Below are 18378 nucleotides of genomic sequence, written 5' to 3' on the forward strand. Positions count from 1 at the left end.
CATGCATACTCCACAAACACCTATTGTTTTGTGCAGGAATGAATTCTAAATTTTCAAACTATCACAACTCATTTGTATCAGTAATTATAAGCACTAAAAAAAGTCAGGTATTGATAATAAGGATTTTCAGCATTAAAATTATTTACTCATCAACTACCAGCTAGTGGTTCTACCCACAATGTACATTTATTAAGGCTTTACAGCACAAGTGCTGAATGTCTGTGGGACACTTGGTCTCCCACGGCCTGTTTAAAGAACTCTATGATTGTACCCAGTCTCAATCCTACAGCCATCCAATTTACACTCAAACACTTACAGGAGTCTGCCAGGCAGTCAATTTCATGCTAGAGAATGACTCATTATCTCAAATGGACATGATGTCATCAACATTAATATATCATAACTATGAGTTTATACGTATATGTATGTAAAATGTAAAAAGCATGTGGATTTTTGATGCTGGATAAAGTCATTACATTTACTTATTCATAATGTATACATTACTTTTTTGTAGTCCCTTGTCAGTGCATAGAGTTGTAGTATTCATATCAGCAGAAGGGATTGTCTCAATTCAAATGTAATTCATATAGGACTTCCAGGATGTCGTTCTGGGCTAGGACAAAAAATTTTCTGATATGAACAGAGTAAATGGGGGTGAGCAACATAATGCGCAACATGCCAAAGTAAGGGCATAATAGAAAATTTTTATAATAAGGAGAAAGACCACTAGACCTAGTATACATGTACAGCTCTGTACATTTTTGCCTCTGAAAAAGGACAACCTTTTCACTAATTGCAGTCAAAAATTTTTTGGTCCCAAAATGTTTATTATAGTGAGATTCCACAATGTATCTATGAGGAAGTACTTGCAACGACATGGTAAATAATTATAGTATCAAACTTTTATCAAAATAATTGAGTTTTGAATATCTTAAGCACTACATAATAATCTGACAACAATGAAACAGCATTTCATATACAGATATATACTACAATGAGAAAAATAAAACAGGAAAAATAGCTATCTCTAATTCCAGGATTCATACCACCATAAATCATCCAATTTTTCATCTATGCCAGTCCAATAACTAACCATGAACTCTCTATTACATAAACTATCAACCATGCATTGCTATAGAAACTTCAGAATAATAACTACAGTATTGTAGCTATTATTCTAAAAAGTGGACATATCCATGTAGCGCATCTATGCATCATGGTAACAATAATGATTTGTTGCTGTTCATTGCTCACAGTTTACTGTGGAAGTTTTGCTGTTTAGTGAAATCGGCACTCTGAGTGAAGTGGTTTAAAGATGGGCTAAGGCATTTATGTGGCAAGTCCCACTTCCTTCAGAGACAAGTGATGAAGTTAATAACATTCAGAGAGAATGAATGTGCACTGCAGTCTAAACGTGTGATATCATGTAGACTATTCTTAGTAAGAAACACAGAAGAAATCATCAATAGCATCCATGACTTCTCACTGATAGAGGTTGTTGTTCTGTCAACCTATAGTATCGTGTAGCTATAAAGTTAATGGTACAGAGTTAGACACATTCTGCATGTACAGTGAACTGATTCTTGGTAGTTATTCATGTTCTAGGCATAGCCACAGTCAGGTGTATAATATGAACTGTGTGTTGTGTTGTCACACAAATCAAGTGTTGTTTGGGTGTGTGTGTGGGTGGGTGGACACGTGACAGTATGTGTCTTAGGTAAATTCTGACTCCCTGTATTCACAAGCTTTGTACAGACAGGTTGGCAATCATGATGATGATAAAATTGTTGTGTCAACCACTTTGCATTTGTGTGAAATCCATGTGGTTTACTTTCCAATCCAAAGCCTTATACTGAGTACATGTACATCTCATACAGAACCTCCAAGTGAGTTTATGGATTTACCTCTGTTAGGGTGTACTAATGAACCACTTTTAATGTACAAGCGTTTCTTATATATAGACAAGATTATAGAGACCATGCAGCACCAGCCAGTATGAATGCCGGTTCTTGGGCTCCTGAAAATACCTTAGTATAAAATTTCTTAACTTGTGTACAAGTGCATGCTTTATTAACTACAATATGAAAGTACAGTGGACCCTCAGTTAAGGTAATTGTAAAAGTGTCCAGATAAGTGAGTTATTTGGATAACTGAAGCCAATACAGAAACACTCTAATAGAGCACACACTCATACTGAAAATACTTTAATAGAACTTTCATTAGGGACCCGCCGATTATGCTGGCATAATTATGAGCATAATAGGTATTACTATTATTTATTATTATCAAGTCTACCACTGAGTACCAGTTGGGCACTGGAGGGTTTGCACAGAAGGCAGAGCCTGTACGAGGTGCTTCACCACTAGGTGCCTGAAAGCATTGAGCATAATGCTAGCATAATAGGTAGAAAATTTGTGTAATAGTATGAATTCTTGTAAATCAAAATAGCTATCATAGAAAGATCGATATACTTTAATAGAACAGTCAGTAATTCTAATAGAACAATCACATACGTAGCTGACTGTTCTATTAGAATATATCGATCTTTTCTGTGATATGCATTTTGACAAGTAAGTTTATGCTTCAGCCACTTGTTATTTATCTATAAACTGGAAATTATTAGCAGAGCATGAGAACTGAGGCATATATAATTAGGCATAATTTGAGCATAATAGGTAAGTATTGAGCATAAATTAAGCATAATAGGTAAATTTTTGAGCAGTGCAGCATAACATAATAGGTAAAATTATGAGCATAATCGGCGGGTCCCTAACTTTCATTATCAATTTTGGGAGGGTATGGATAAACAAGGGTCGGATAACTGAGAGGTTTATTGTACAATAATAACGATTGGTTGTATTCATAATTTGTGGCTATGTAAGGTACACAAGATGCAAGATTCACAACATCAAAATTGTCAAAACTCCAATATTATACATGGCTGGTGGATTTTTACGCATATAGAAAGTGGCTACAAATTATGTTCTTGTTACAAGTACTACAATCACTATTATGGCAATATCAGTCACAATTGCTGCACCAATGATCACATAAACTATTCTTGCTTTCCTTTTGGCTTTAACTCTGTATCCTTTGCTTGCATCCTCATGTGCCTAAGTGAAAACAAACCAACAATTATATTTGGTATACTGTACACACATAGCCATTTCAACTATAGTACAATAATACAACACAAAGTTTTATGTTATGTGATTCTTCTAAAAGGCTTTATGACTTGTGTTAAGATACTTCGAGAACCCCTCTCCTTCCCTCTTTCATTCTCATAGTCCAATCTGCTTGCATTTGTTGGGGTGTGCGAGCTTGCACTGCTGAGATTTTAGGAAAGCTGATGTGGCCACTGAGTTTGAGACCAAAATTAATGCAGGACAACCTTAGGTTGAGGCAATGATGTAATGCTATTGACACTGAATTCCTAAGTAAACTGTAGTCCCAAGGCAATCCTACTAAGTGTTGTGGTGGAGAAGAACATAGGATATAGGATAGCAGGGGCGTACACAGGAATTTTGAAAAAGGGTTTCCACTACAGCTAGTGACTGTTATATTAGAGTAGTTTATAATACCTGACTGCTCTATTAGAGTATCTCGATATTTTCACCAAAATCATAATTCAGAACAATGCTATAAGTGTTGCTATCATGTTATAAACTATTATTTAACTAAGATAAAAGTTTAAAATGTGTCCTGTTCCATGACAGATTTCAGATTCTGGAAACCTGTAGTTTCAATTTCTTAATGTTTCAAGTAGTGTGTAAAATCCAAAGGGGTTTCCTGAAACCCTTGGTACGCCCCTGGATAGAACAGTGGATTAATACTACAAAAACTTACAACAATCATATGTCCATAGATAAATGTTTCAAGGACTGAATTTCCTACTTTTAAAGGGGGGAAAAGTACTAGAAAGCATTTTGTTACATCTGTGAGTTGCAATGACTAGCTTTTGTTGGGGGGGAGGGGGGGGGACATGCAGGGTAAGGTAATTGTGGTCTGGGATTTAAAAATGGGTCTCCTTCTGCTGCAGTGAAGATTGTCAGATAAGCACTAGGCAGACTGCTACGTTTATTTATGATGATATGTTTGTCTGATGGCAACAGATAGTTGGTCAATCAACCAGTCACTTAAAATGAAGTCTTATAAGCAGGCCAACCAATACTACCAAATCACTATGAAGGAAATGTGAGTCATACAAGAGAATTTTAAGTTTGATTAGGGATTGCAGGAAAAACTAGGGAACAAGGGAAGTTACCCACACCTGCAGTTATACTAGTGAACGTTTAATCCTTAATTTAGTCTATATTCCATGGCTGGATTAGGGATTAAATGTCTACTAGTATATCTCTAGGTGTAGGTGACCTCCTTTGTTTCCCTGCTTTTTTATGATTCCTAATCAAACTTATAACATTTTTACGACTGGTTAACCATATCAACAGAAAGAATGATGCCATATTTAATGTTTTTGTCTGAACACATGCCCCAACTATCACTTACTGACTTGACAGTGAAGTGACCATTACACTTTACTTTCACCTATGTTCAGTCCATTACACAGCATTACAAATGAAGAGCAGTAGGAGAAACACCTCTGCAATCAATCCAGTTGCCACGGAAAATACCAACAATTCCTGTTTACAAGCATAGGGAAGCCATCACGTGCTACTGCGACTCAACAAATTGGGTTGTCAGCAAAAAGAAATATGACACAAAGGAGGACAAAGGCAAGTCCATGATGAATTCTGTGGTGTGCCAAAGGCATCTGTTGGGCTGAAGCGATGTTGAACAGTAGCCTGTAGTCTTATGTCGTTATCGAGTTATGTTTGTTTGAAGGCATTAGTAAGTCAGGCAGTAGAAAATTTCATTAAACGAATAAATTTAAAATTTTGTAGCACTGAAGGCACTTTTTGGCTTGGTTATACCTAACCATTTCTGCAAAGGTGCCAAGAAGGTATCGTGAAGCTGGTTTATGGGTGATATTTTTGGCCAGAAAAACCCAAATCTCTGTGATCCTTAATATACAGTACTACTATACTGTATGATATAATTGAAATGTAAACTGGTGATCTTTGATATTTAGTACTACAATGCAGTAGACCGTTGGTTATCCGACCCTCATTTATCTGAAATTGGACTTGACTGTTCTATTAGAGTATTTTGAGTACAAGTGTATGTTCTATTAGAGTATTTGAATAGGGCTCGGTATATAAATGTGTGGGCTTCAGTTATCTGAACTATTCACTTATCTGAACGCCTTTACCATTGCCTGAGACACAACAGCGTTTGGATAACCAAGGGTCTACTGTATACTATATGATAAATACTTAACTTTGATTTTTACAATTACTGATACAGAAAGTGCATTAACTATTATAGCTGAGGAAAAAACACACCATGCAGCTAGAACTCTTTAATGAAGTAAACTAATTTAATTGGTGAACAGCTTGTTGATGTTTGTACTGGGTATTCAAAGTATCATTACACTACTCACAACCGCATGTGCCAACATTACTAGTTGATCTGGTTTTGAGTGCCAAGTTGTGGGCATTGCATAGTCACCCCAGTTGACTTGCTGACTCTTAAACTCCCAACCCACCCAAAATATCAAACAATAGTTTAATATTTTTTGGGGTTGAAAAAACATTGCACCTTTAGTTAGGACTCCAATCTCCACTCCCAGACAGGCTGGGCGTGTGATAGTACAAGGTCTTTTTATAGGTTTTGCAAAATGAGAAATCTTGTAGTTTACCTTCAACATGCCCTGTACACCTACCACCATCAGTTGATTACTTCATGTGGCTGTGTAAAGTGAGTCACATAAATGGGAAGATATTTTTGAAGCTTAGCAGTAGCTACATTTGTCCAGAATTTTGCAAATAATTTTGGCGTCATAAGACAATGTGATGGCAATTTTCCTGGAATTCTTAAACTCTACAAGTCTATCCAACAGTAAAAAACTTCTTCTATCTGTACATGCATGTACCACTATCTATTGGGTATGCTTGCATCATACAATATAACCCATATAACATAATTATAATACCCAAATGCAAGTAGTAATAGGAGGAATTTATTGTATTGCAGCCTCTATATTCAACATATCTTGCACTTGCTATCTGTAACTGCATCCCCCTTCAACAGCTCATCTTTGCAATAACCACAACATCCTCACAGTGGTAATGGATGGTCAACCTGTTTGTGATGAAAAGAGAAAAGCCAAAACTAAAGCCAAAACTAAAGCAATGCTGCTGATGGCCCCTGGGGCGTAAGGTACATGCCTGACACTATTTCACAAGAAACTCATTGGAATGCTAATAAAGTTAGTGGCCCAGACATAGTCACTTCATATCTTGAAACAAAATGTACAAGTACTACAAATTGTCTTCACTACATATGTAGACATAGAATTAGTCCAACTGTAAACCTACATACACCACAAGTACAAGGAAACATTAGGAATTTTAAGTTAAATTAGAGAATATAAAAAAGGGAGACACTTGAAGATATACTAGTGGAAATTTAATCCCTAATTCAGTCATGGATATAGGGATTAAATGTCCACTAGTGCATTTTTCAGGTGTAGACAAACTCTCTTGGTTCACTACTTGTAATCCCTAATTGCAGAATTAAACTTCCTAATTAACCCTCGGGGCACCAAGGGATACTGTAGTTGTCTTGTGTGGCTGTGCGAATTTGTTGTTACCACTTTAACTGCTGTGTACTTCATTCATAGGTTAAAAACAAGGTGCCATTAGGCTTCTCTTGATGAGGTTAACAAATGAAACATGTGGATCATGTTGTTCCGCAAGCACTTTATTCAAAAGTTATGGGGATGTTTGCTGTTCACCTTGGTCTTCCTCACTTCTTGATGAACTATTGATGTACGAAAGTGATAGCAATAAATTCATTCAACCACAGTAGTGTATTACATCTAGCGATACTTCATTGATTCAGACGAGGGATCAGCAAACTCAGGGACAAGATTTCAAGTGAGATTTCAATATTTTCATAAGATCTTAATTATCGGTAACTAGTCCAGTGATCTACAACACATTTCAGGCCAGGTGTCTTGCGGATCCCTCAGATTTAGACTAGAAGCTTCTTGCATAGCTCTTTAAATTGACAAGCCTATGTGGTTGGTGCGCTACAAAGGATGTATGATGTCTGAGGTGTTGTCACACAAAAACTTAAGTTACTACGCTATTCGCTGCTGCTTGTTTGGATGTATGTTCATACAAAAACATTAGGTGCCATTCTTTAATTTTCTGATTCAGTATGCACTGGTTCACTAGTCATAATTATTAGAAAACAAACAAGTACAAGAAAACAATGAATCACTATTGTGCAAAACCATCAGGGAAATTAAATAAACATATGGATGTACTATCTCCAGATCCATAGTACCAGGTGAATCCAGAGGAGGTTGGACACGCTTTAAGCACCGCTAAATGAAGTATGGGGTGGAGTGAACACTAGTGTCGATACAAAGCAGCAAGACATCATCATTATTCTGTTTATGATTAGGCCACTCCAAATAAATTTTCTGTTTCCCATCCTGGACTCAGGCATATTTGCATGCGGGCTGGTGGTTCATTGCCATTATTCCATTATAAGATTGACAACTTTTCAAATTATTTGCCTGGCACAACCATAAAAAGCTTATTATTATTAACAGGTGAATTTGTGAGGCTAGACAGCCTGTTACACTTGAAGCTGCATAAAAGCATACTTAAGCTTGTACCTTCCTATTTTAAGTTGCAAAAAATAGCACCAATGTGAATTTGTGCCAACTAGTCAGCATATTGACATGTGAGCTGACGTTATTACAAGATAGTTAGGCTGAGCCTGTACAGTATGCAAGAATATGCTACTTCAGTATGACCCAAAATGCTTCCAATATTTTATCCAGTGGAATTTTCTGCTGACTGACTGACTAACTAAATAACTAACTGACTGATGCCTTCAGACAAGTGAAACTCAATAACGGCTAAGGCTACAGGCTTGATTTTTTTACTGTTAAATGTCATTTCAGCTCAACAGGCATACCACAGTACATACAATGCACACATCACTGACTTACCTTTATCCTCCTATGTATCTGATCCCATTTCTCTTCACTGACAGCTCAAGGTGTCAATTCATGGTAACACATGATGGCTTCCCTACCTCTGTAACAGGAATCATCCATACTTTCCGTAGCAACTGGATTTAGTGATTGCAGAGGCACTTCCCATACTGTTCTTTATTTGTAGCACTATGTAACAGGCTGAACATAGCAAGCATAATAGTCACTTCACTTTTCAGTGATTGATAGTTGTGTGCAAATTGGAGCCAATAAGTTGTTCATTGGGTATGAATTGTATTTTTATACCTGGTTTGTGTGCTAAGCGAGGTGAGTGAGGGCCATAGAAAACAGGACAAAGCAGCAAAGCTGATCCACGTCAGAGAAGGTTGGACACGCTTTAAGTGCCATCTAAAATTATTGCCTTGATATTTCATGTGACCCTCATGTTATAGTTGCAATACAAAATAAGCAAACAGTGGGGTATACTTGCTATTCAGATCACTAGCTTTAAGGAGATATACTTTGTTTTGTAAAAGCACGTAGCCAAACCACTTTTTCGCATGTGTAACTTCATCAGATTGATCGTCTACATAATGCCACTCCAATTCTCTGTTTCCCATCCACCGCCCGCATCTATAGTTACTGAACATTGCATTGTTCCATATTCTTCCTTTATTTTCTGCTCATTTGGACTTGTTTATTCCTATGCAATACTGCCAAGGGTATTAATTGTAAGACTGGTTTCTGGTCAACATTTTTTTGTTAGAAGGTGCAAACCTCCGTGATACCTAATATAACACAGTACTGTATGATAACAGAACACATCATTTGCCACTTTATGAGAACACCTGATCATGAAAACTAACACTGATTTATGACCAAGGTCTCACCACCATTCCTTTGTTACTCAGCTACAAAAATTTACCATGCAATGAACTATCACAAACAAACAGATGTCATTCTATTTGCCAATTTGTAGACAGCAAGGGTTTCTTGTAAAGCTCAGACACCATCTGTCAATACAGATTCCAACAAGTGTACTAGATGGTGTCTAAGTACCTGTTCAGTCTGAATTGTAATCGGATTTCTTTTGCATGAACTCTATATTCACTGACCCCTTTTTACTACTTGTTATAACAGAAGAGCACGTCTCCATCCAACATGATGTTGTTTATATGCCTGGATATGGTGATATCTGCATATAAATTTATCGTATAATGATGTGTTTCACTTGGCCTCATCACCAAAAAAACTTGACCGTATATACACAAATGCTAGTGCATATGCAACCTATTAGCATACAACTATGATCCTATATAGAATTCTGTTGGATGACTATCACACATAATACATAATCACTACTGAACTATAACAAAATCAAAACATCAACTATTGCTGAATATATAATATGCTACAGTTAAAGATTGCTCAGTGTATGGAAGCTATTATAGATGTAACGGTTTTTAGTGCCATCTACAGCATTTTTGCTCAATTTTGTTGATAAAATTATCCAGATTTAGCATTTAGATCCTGAATACTACATACTCTTGATTCTATCTTACCATCCTTACAATGCAGATGATCCTACATCAACAAATTCTTCAAATCTAAAATGACTAGAACATTTTTCCACCATATGCATCAAAGGGTATAGTTGCATGTACGTATAATAGAAATAACATTGACTTGTACATGTATTACATGTAGATTATTGACTATCATTCCTTCACTGTAGCTTCTCACATTTTCTTTGAGTTTAACAATATTGCTATAAAACTGATCTATTTCCTATTAACTAGTGTGCATGATTAAAGCTAGCTAGTTACATATTAATACGACCAACCCGTTTATGCATGATCCACATAAACAAACATACAGTTCAACACTTCATTGCTGTACCTGAAGAGCCATTATCATAGCAGCTACTCCCAGTGGAAAGCAGAGGACTATCATCAGTGCTGACAGGTAGATCAAATAATTGTATTCTTTGTATTTCTGCACAGTGGACGTACTTTCACATACATGCAAAATGATCTCAGCATACACAATACATGCTTGTATGCATAACTAGTATATAAGTATGTACATGGAATTTTTTTTGCACTAAAGCAAGTGAATTACACGAAGTCCCCTATGTAATCTTGGCTTATAGCTATATGGCCCAGAGTGATCACGAGCTTGAGATACTGTAGGTGTCTGCATGCCAAGATCTACATATGTAGCCATACAAGTGCACATCCAAATTGAATCGAAAATAGAAAAACTCAAGATCTAGCATAGCTATATATTAATCATGTGACACTCCTGACTATAAATCTACGTATACGTAGCTTATAGCAAGTTCTGGTAGTACACGTGTTTTGGTAGTACACGTGTTTTAATAGCAGAGATTATAGAACATGCCAGCTTGGAAATTCATCACTGCATGCTCATGTATATTTCAGTTCAAAGTATAAACATCAGATTACCCAGGTAGCCTATATAAATATTCTGCAATCTAATGAGCACGTCATCTGAGAACACAGCGGTTCAGCCATGAGGTGCCGATCTGTGCCAGTCAGTAAAGCCAAAATCAGTGGCTACATAGCTGCTTGCAAGCTGTAACTAAAATTTATCGAGTAGCTATTTACCAGAAACTTAGCTTCAATCTTGGCAAACGTCCTGTCAGGAAATTCTTGATCTTGACGATTATCTGTTTCGTCAGACAACGGCTTCGAGCCTTCCACTCCATCATCCACGTTATTAGACATGTTGAATTGAAGAAACTTCTATAGCTCTGTCACCTCGGCTGGCACACCCGCCAGTCTTGTGCGCATTGCTATTAGCGCGGGCCCAAAACCGGATGTAAGGAATTTAATTTGGGGTGCAATGCCTGCACTATATCTATGGCTCCATTGCTAACTAGCAACCATAGGATGTTATCTATGTAGCAACGTATGCACTAACATCTGCCAATATTATGGGTACATCGTTAAATAATCCCTACCAAATAAACTACGTACACAATACATACCATCTATATGGCTGGCTGAGCAAACTACAACGTTAAAATTATTTGTACTAATATATAAAAATAAAATAGCAATCTATTATGTACAAGAAGGGAAAGGGTAGCAGAGCCTGCAGGGTGACACACAACTCTCTCTCTCTCTCATCACTTGTGGTCTTCTAAGGACAAATCACCCAGCAAGTCTGGTAGCTGTTCATCAGTCAACTTCATGTCCTTAACCAGCTCACAAGGTAAAGTTTGTTCCTCTACTTCCACTGGCTTAGTAGTGGGAGGTTCCCTACTATGTCTTTTCTTTTTAGGCTTCTCACGAAGGTACACTTTTGAATTAGAATCAGCCTGCAATTATGAATACGTGTAACATAAAAGAGTACTAGCAGGAAGTAGGTCACGTATACATACAGTACAATAGTAGGGATCTCCCCAAAAATAAAGGAAACCTGCCAGAACACTGTCATTAAAAAGCATCTTACATGATAAAACATACCTTCACGGAAAAGTGTTAAAACTAAAATACGGAAGTACTAATTAATTAGGCCACTTCAACTTGATCAGTTGCTTTATGGACAAAAATCTCAAGAGTACAGGGTTGGTAGTTCGGCGTATAAATAAAAATAGTAACAGAAATCAGGACAAAGTGAGTGCAAAATAACAAAATACAAGAAAGGGGCATGGTTTAAATGAAACAGCATGCAGCTTGTTTGTAGTCATAGTGTGGTCGGTCACGCTCGTAAAACAACTATTTATATTTTTGTTGACAAAAGCATCAGATTTGTTTGAGACTGAGATTGAAGTTTGTTATGAAACATTCAGATCAACATTTGAATTAAGGTGGGATGGACTGATTTGAGAGAAGGGGTCTATCGTTTCTGAGTTGTGAGGAATAACACAGAGTATTTTGTTGGTGGTTTGAGTGGTTATAAAAAGTGATGTATGAAACATGGCAGCACCAGGCAAGTCAATAAATTCAGTGTGAGATGAAGAAGTAAACCAGTCAGGCTGGAGTATACAGAGCTATGTAAACACATGATTGAAAAACAGCTGATAAGGAGGTGTAATGAATCAGTTTTCACAAATGTACATACTCATGCATGTACACACACACGCACGCATGCACGCACACACAGTGCACTACACGGCACACATAAACCTACCACTTTGGTTGGTTCAGGTACTCTACTGTTTGAGCACTTGATGACAAGTTTAGTGGCAGTGTCTAGCGAGATCTTGTGACCAACAGATACATAGACTGGATTAATTGCTCTATCTGATGTTAGGATCGCCTGTAAAAAACATTACAATTTACAGTGAGAAACCTCACAGAGTGGCTATCTCAACAATATAACCACTTAGTTATAGTGAACCTATTAGGTCCCAAATGTAACAAAGTACATATATTCAATTGGTTGCTGACTGAGTGCATGTAAATTAGGTCCCTAAGGCATACATTACAACTGTATTAAAGACCACCTCATTGTAGTGGCCATGTCAATTACAGTAGGATTCAGGCGTACTTCAATAATGTGTCACCTCATTATTCAGGTCCCATTGGTGACCCTATCAATGAGGTTTCACTGTACCATACATATAAATACCTTTCCCCATGTTCTTCCGGATCTTCCAATGAGGTCAAAAGAGTCACCCTTCTTCTTCAAACTCCTAATCTAAGTACATACAGTATTCTCTCAATGACTACTGTACATTATTAACCTTCTCTTTAAAGGCATCATCTCTGTTCATGCCATCTATGAAGTGTAGATTCTTCCCTACTCCGATGGTAGGGATGCCAGTTAATACACCAAGGTGACAGGCCAGGCCAAAACCTACCATGAGATAGACAGCATTTACTGTGTTGTGCTGTGTTGATGTACCCTTTCAAAACAATCACTGAATGGTTTAATGTGGACGTTTAATGATTAAACTGAATAACCCAGATAAGTCAAGTATCCCTTATATTCATAAACTAATTTGGACATCTTTTCCTTGATAAATATTAGATGGTCCAAAGGTATGCAGGTTTCACTGTACCAAAAGTCAACATTGTACTAGTAAGTGCTAGTGTGTTCACTGCCATTTACACTTCCAATACAACATATACATATAAATTTAATGGTGTGCAGTTATAGAATCAAGGGTTTGCATGTTTAGCAGTGGGCCTTTACCAATATCTTGGATTCTATGTGTACAATGTTTCCATTTGAGACATTAAAACTTTCTAATGCTCTCATAATTTGACTAGAAATTGTTTCAGCCCTGCTCATGAAATTGTATAAAAGTAACCAGCATCCAATCAAGTTGTATTCAAAATATTTATCTCTCTATCTTATGACTGAAATGCTCTAATAGGATGATCACTGACTGCTCTATTAAAGTATTGATGCCTGTGATATAACAGAACTGATATCTGTTTGTCAACTACTAACTGCTGATAAGATTACTCACTCACCTCTAGGATGAAGAACACCATTACCATCAACCATTATGACCTGTAGGGAAATAGTTACAAATGTGTCCACCATGTGGATACTTGTGCAGCATGTATAAGTACTTGTAAATACATAATGGGGTTTGTGCAAAGCACAAACAATGTTCAAGTTTCACAAAGCACCTAAAATGTGTGGTCTCAAACTTATAATTTTTAAAGATTATAAATATAATAATCCACTATACACTACATGATCATTCCATACTACTGTATATAGCAGGGGTAAATTTTGATGAAGATGATCGTCAAAATTTCTCCTATTACATTTTGGTATTCCATAACGCAAAAATATTGAAGATTATATTTGTCAAATTACTCAACAGAGCTTTCCCCAGCAAAATAAAGTAGAGCGGTAAAACTGTCAATTTGCTACCAACATCAAAGTCAATTTGTTAATTATATACATTCCTTTTACCACATCAAAAGAATTTTGAGTAGAGTGGTGCTATACTGCTCTTTAGGGAAGTCCCTACTCAATCATCTGATCCATCAAAAATTTCCCACACCAAATGATTGCACTAAACAGCAACTGCACCACACTCACCTGTGGAACTGAGTCTGGTGTATCTAATTGTTTGATGCACTCCAGCAAGTGATTAACTTCACGGAAGGCCAGGAAACCCGGTATGTAAGGCTCCATCATCTCAACAATTACATGTTTCTCTGTTAGTACCTGCAGTATATGGTGCATGTCATTGTATTTTATCCAGTACAATTATGACTGGGATCTCTATTACATATCATACAATACAAGTACAGGCTCTGGCTATTATGCTCACCCTGCACTGGTAAAATATGGGATAAAATAAAACACTGGTTCTCCATATATATACAAACTTCTATGAGACATTGTGATTCTACAGCACAAAACAACAATCACAATTATCATATAACTTTAATACAAACAATCTCAATAGTGTCTTGGGGGATTCTATGGGGATAACAAGTAGTCTGGTTTGATCAGTGACTACACATGTGACCGGATTTAGCAAAATCAACCATATGGGCACAAGAGCCAAAAATGAGATAACACCAGCATGAAGTTGCTGCACTATCAGGCTAACGATTTCCATCTCCTTCAACTTGTTGGGCCTGCTTTTGGTGGACTGTTTTCTGGCAGCCTGTATAACCATGCCAGACATCTGTACAGGACTGTGAACAACAGGGAAGTGCTTTGGAGGGTTTATACACTCTGGACAGAGCTGAATGTATGATGTTTGTTTTGTGACATTTCAGTCTATTTCCTGCCTCTGACAGGCTGTTTTGTGGTCTGGTGCCTTCAACTACCATCCTCGTCTATTTTGTAGTCTATCTCTTGCCCACCCTGCCACCCCCACCCTCTGCCCCTTTTTGAGGACTTATGATACAGCAATACTGGTGAAAAAAACCTATCTACGAGAAACTCTACAAGGATTTGCCAGGTGATCTTAAAGGTTGTGAATTGCTTCATCTTTGGTGAAAAACCCATACGTGTAGCTGCCAAGGCTGGTGAGTAACAATGCTTTAAATTATTAAAATATGTTTTTCTCTGAATCAACAATGCGCCTGATTTTCCAAAATCCAGCCACATATATTGTCAACTAGTCAGCAGTGATTTCGTATTGGGAGTTAGGGATCCAATAGCAATGCCTTAGTTTTAAATAGAATGCAGCCTCATCACCGATTTCTCACTAAAATATCATACTAAAGTGCTACCAATTACATTGGCAAACAATTCTAAACTTTTGTTAAACCTATAGTACCTGTTAATACCATTTGTTGTGCTTATACATCCAATAGGCCAGTTGTGGGAAGCTGCTTTCACAAATTTTCCATGTCTGCAGTAAGCATAAATTAGGGGTGGAGAACAGTACTCCAAAAAGTGGGGGGGGGGGGGGGGGCAAGTCATGTGGGGTAGCTGTCAGTTAAGAGTATTTAAATGGTACCCTAGTAAGCACACGTCATGCAAGAGCATGCCAATGCTGGGGGATCTGGGGGGCATTCCTTAACATTTGAATGCTTTGAGAATGAATCTGAGAGAATTTTCAGTGGTAATGTGTAATTGAATAGGATACTCCTATAATATTACGGCAATGATTATCATCAATAAATTAAGATACTGTGCAAATAAATACATCAGTAAATTAAGGCATTTCAAATATTTGATTATGTATAGAATCTATAGATACATCTGTTAATGGTGACAGATTGATAGCAGAACCAACTTATATACCTCCATTGAATGTTCTATTAGAGTATTTAGGTGACTGCTCTATTAGAGTATCTTGATTTACGTAGTATTCCATTTTTGGTTTAGCACAAATCCTAGGCAAAGAAATTACTAAAAAGAAAAGAGGTACAATAGTTGCCATACTTTAGCAACTGGGCATCTTTAGCAACTGGGCATTGGAAAAAGTGAGGGGCACTGTCCCCTACACTCTGCAAAGTGGGGGTGGGGGGTAAGCGTTTCAATCTTGTGGTGTAAGGTGTATAGACCTTGCACCTTTCAAGATTGAGATACCCTAATAGAGTGGCCAATATACTCCAATAAAATAATCAGATTAAATAATCAAATAACCACCTCCTGCCTGTATATTTTTTTCCTGCACTAAGGGACTGGAAGCAAGACAATGGTGCCTTATCACTGTTCCCTCATCCTATTCCTAAAAGTTGGTTGTTTATTGGGAGGGGTAGAAGATCACAATAACACAACGCCATAGTTGTCTGCACCTCTAATGAAGGGTATTTCAGAATGCTGAGGATGGCACAAGCACGATCAGGTTTTGCTTTGTCAAAGGAGATGTCCACACCTCCAATACGTTTTAAACACCTAAATAAATCTGAACCATCTTGGCTCCTCCAACCATTAACTTCATCACTATCTCTCTCAATCAGCTTCTTCTTCAATTCATCTTGCTCACTACAATAGAGGAAGACACAGCAATTACAATCAGGGTCCGCAGGACTTGCATATACCTGGCCCACTTCTCTTTCTTTGCTCGTACTATTTCGTCATCTTTGAGGGGAGTTTTTGAGGGTAAATCGTTCTCTTTATCAGAGGCATCTCTATCTGACGCAGCGATCATATTATTAAAACACTTCGATTGTGGTATGTAATAAACTAAAATTCTAAATAATGCCCGGAAGTTATTCGCGAAGCAGAAGTCGGTCAAGAAGCCCAGAGCTCCACTCTGGTAGACACCATGATGGTAAAGGAAGACACTGGAATGGCGACAGGTCATCTTCGCCTCGTAGATACGGAAGAAAAGGGCGCGCTGGTAGCCCGAGACAAATGGCAGAATTTTACCAACACAGACGATCAGAACGCGAGAGAATAGCCCTCATGGGCGTGCCAGAGTTGTGGGAACTTTCCCCGCCATTGTCAGAAGTGTCTGATGAGGAAGAAGCCCAAAAACCGAAGAAGTGGGAAGTGTACAAGACTCTAGCAGAAATGGAAACAGGAAGTGACAGTGACTCTGAAGAGGAAACACGAAAAAAGAAAAGGAAATCTAAAAAGCATCACAAGAAAAGATCAAGTAAGAAAAAGAAAAGAAAGGCAAAGCAAAGTTCATCGGAATCAGACAATAACTCGTCAGAATCAGATAAGGATAGTGATGCTGTCTGGGTTGAGAAGAAAGAAAAGTCTGGTAAAAGTGATGCCTTTGTAGGCCCTGTACCAGAAGTTTCAGTTCAAAAATCATCAGGAAGACTAGATTATGGTGGTGCGCTGTTGCCTGGAGAAGGAGAAGCCATGGCAGCATATGTTGCCGAGGGTAAGAGAATCCCACGCAGAGGAGAAATTGGTTTAACAAGTGACGAGATTGAACTATTTGAGGACTCAGGTTATGTGATGAGTGGAAGCAGACATCGTAGAATGGAAGCCGTCCGTATCAGGAAAGAGAACCAGGTTTATAGTGCTGATGATAAATATGCTCTAGCAATGTATAACCACGAAGAAAGAAAGAAGAGAGAAAACAGAATATTATCAGAGTTCAGGTCAATGGTACACAAGAAAATGAGCACAAAGAAGGAATAGGTTAATTGTGTTTGTATATAAATATCACCCATCTGCAATTCTTATTATAACAAAATTTTGTCTTTGTATGTACATGAAATTTCTACTTTGTGTTCCCCTGTTAATATCACTAGCATTTTAGAACGTGCTGAATCGAAGATGTTTCAGAGGTTTAAGTTTCAAAAGCGCGAATGTATTAGAAGCGCAAACAGTAACTAAGGCAACAGGCGTTATGGCGGAAGAAGGTGCACCGGCAGCGGAGGGAGAGAAACCAGCCGCTGCGCCTGGAGCAGACACCGGCTCTACCGGATATGATTACCGTAAGGTGCACAGCTACCCGCTTATCAAGGTAAGAAACCATTGTGAAGTAGTAGGTGCTAGCTTTCTTCATGTACTTCGCTGTTTAGCATTCGGACATGAACGAAGAAATGAAAATTGAAGCAATGGAGTTGTGTGTAACTGCTTGTGAAAAGCATGGAAGTAACAATGAGGTACATAATGCATACATACACTCACCTCTAATACTTATATTCCTCCTCCACCAGAATGCAGCAAAAATGATTAAAGATACAATGGATAAGAAATTTGGACCCACCTGGCATGCAGTTGTTGGCGAAGGGTTTGGATTTGATATCACACATGACTGTAGACATTTACTGTATATGTTCTTTGGTGGCAGTATCGCCATCTGTTTGTGGAAATGTGCATAACCATACCCCTCCCCTCGTAATGTATAGTATTTTACAAAGAAAATACAAGCGTTTATTCTATTCAAGAGGTTGAAATGAGATTGAACCATGCTCATACTTTAATTTCAT

The 18378-nt window shown here is 37.7% G+C and overlaps 4 protein-coding genes across 4 annotated transcripts; 2 read left to right on the forward strand and 2 right to left on the reverse strand.

Moving 5' to 3' along the window:
* Positions 1-2908: 2908 nt before the first annotated feature.
* On the reverse strand, positions 2909-10900 carry LOC136250551 (uncharacterized). The gene is made up of 3 exons (XM_066042769.1): positions 10705-10900; positions 9974-10069; positions 2909-3113 (listed from the first exon to the last, which is right to left on the reverse strand). The coding sequence occupies exons 1-3, from the start codon at positions 10822-10824 to the stop codon at positions 2979-2981; spliced, it is 351 nt and encodes a 116-aa protein (XP_065898841.1). The 5' UTR covers positions 10825-10900; the 3' UTR covers positions 2909-2978.
* Positions 10901-11112: 212 nt separating this feature from the next.
* Positions 11113-16802, reverse strand: LOC136250527 (endonuclease V-like). Its single transcript, XM_066042746.1, has 8 exons — positions 16522-16802; positions 16276-16465; positions 14111-14239; positions 13528-13567; positions 12792-12904; positions 12677-12745; positions 12236-12364; positions 11113-11420 (listed from the first exon to the last, which is right to left on the reverse strand). Exons 1-8 carry the CDS (start codon positions 16785-16787, stop codon positions 11229-11231), a joined length of 1128 nt encoding a protein of 375 aa, XP_065898818.1. The 5' UTR covers positions 16788-16802; the 3' UTR covers positions 11113-11228.
* A 35-nt stretch (positions 16803-16837) lies between these two features.
* On the forward strand, positions 16838-17581 carry LOC136248439 (NKAP-like protein). Its single transcript, XM_066040221.1, has one exon. It carries the CDS (start codon positions 16838-16840, stop codon positions 17579-17581), a length of 744 nt encoding a protein of 247 aa, XP_065896293.1.
* Positions 17582-17742: 161 nt separating this feature from the next.
* On the forward strand, positions 17743-18335 carry LOC136250547 (dynein axonemal light chain 4-like). Its single transcript, XM_066042765.1, has 3 exons — positions 17743-17909; positions 17968-18051; positions 18106-18335. The coding sequence occupies exons 1-3, from the start codon at positions 17793-17795 to the stop codon at positions 18268-18270; spliced, it is 366 nt and encodes a 121-aa protein (XP_065898837.1). The 5' UTR covers positions 17743-17792; the 3' UTR covers positions 18271-18335.
* The last annotated feature ends 43 nt before the right edge of the window (positions 18336-18378 follow it).

The sequence above is a fragment of the Dysidea avara genome, chromosome 3 (assembly GCF_963678975.1).
Source record: "Dysidea avara chromosome 3, odDysAvar1.4, whole genome shotgun sequence".
NCBI lineage: Eukaryota > Metazoa > Porifera > Demospongiae > Dictyoceratida > Dysideidae > Dysidea > Dysidea avara.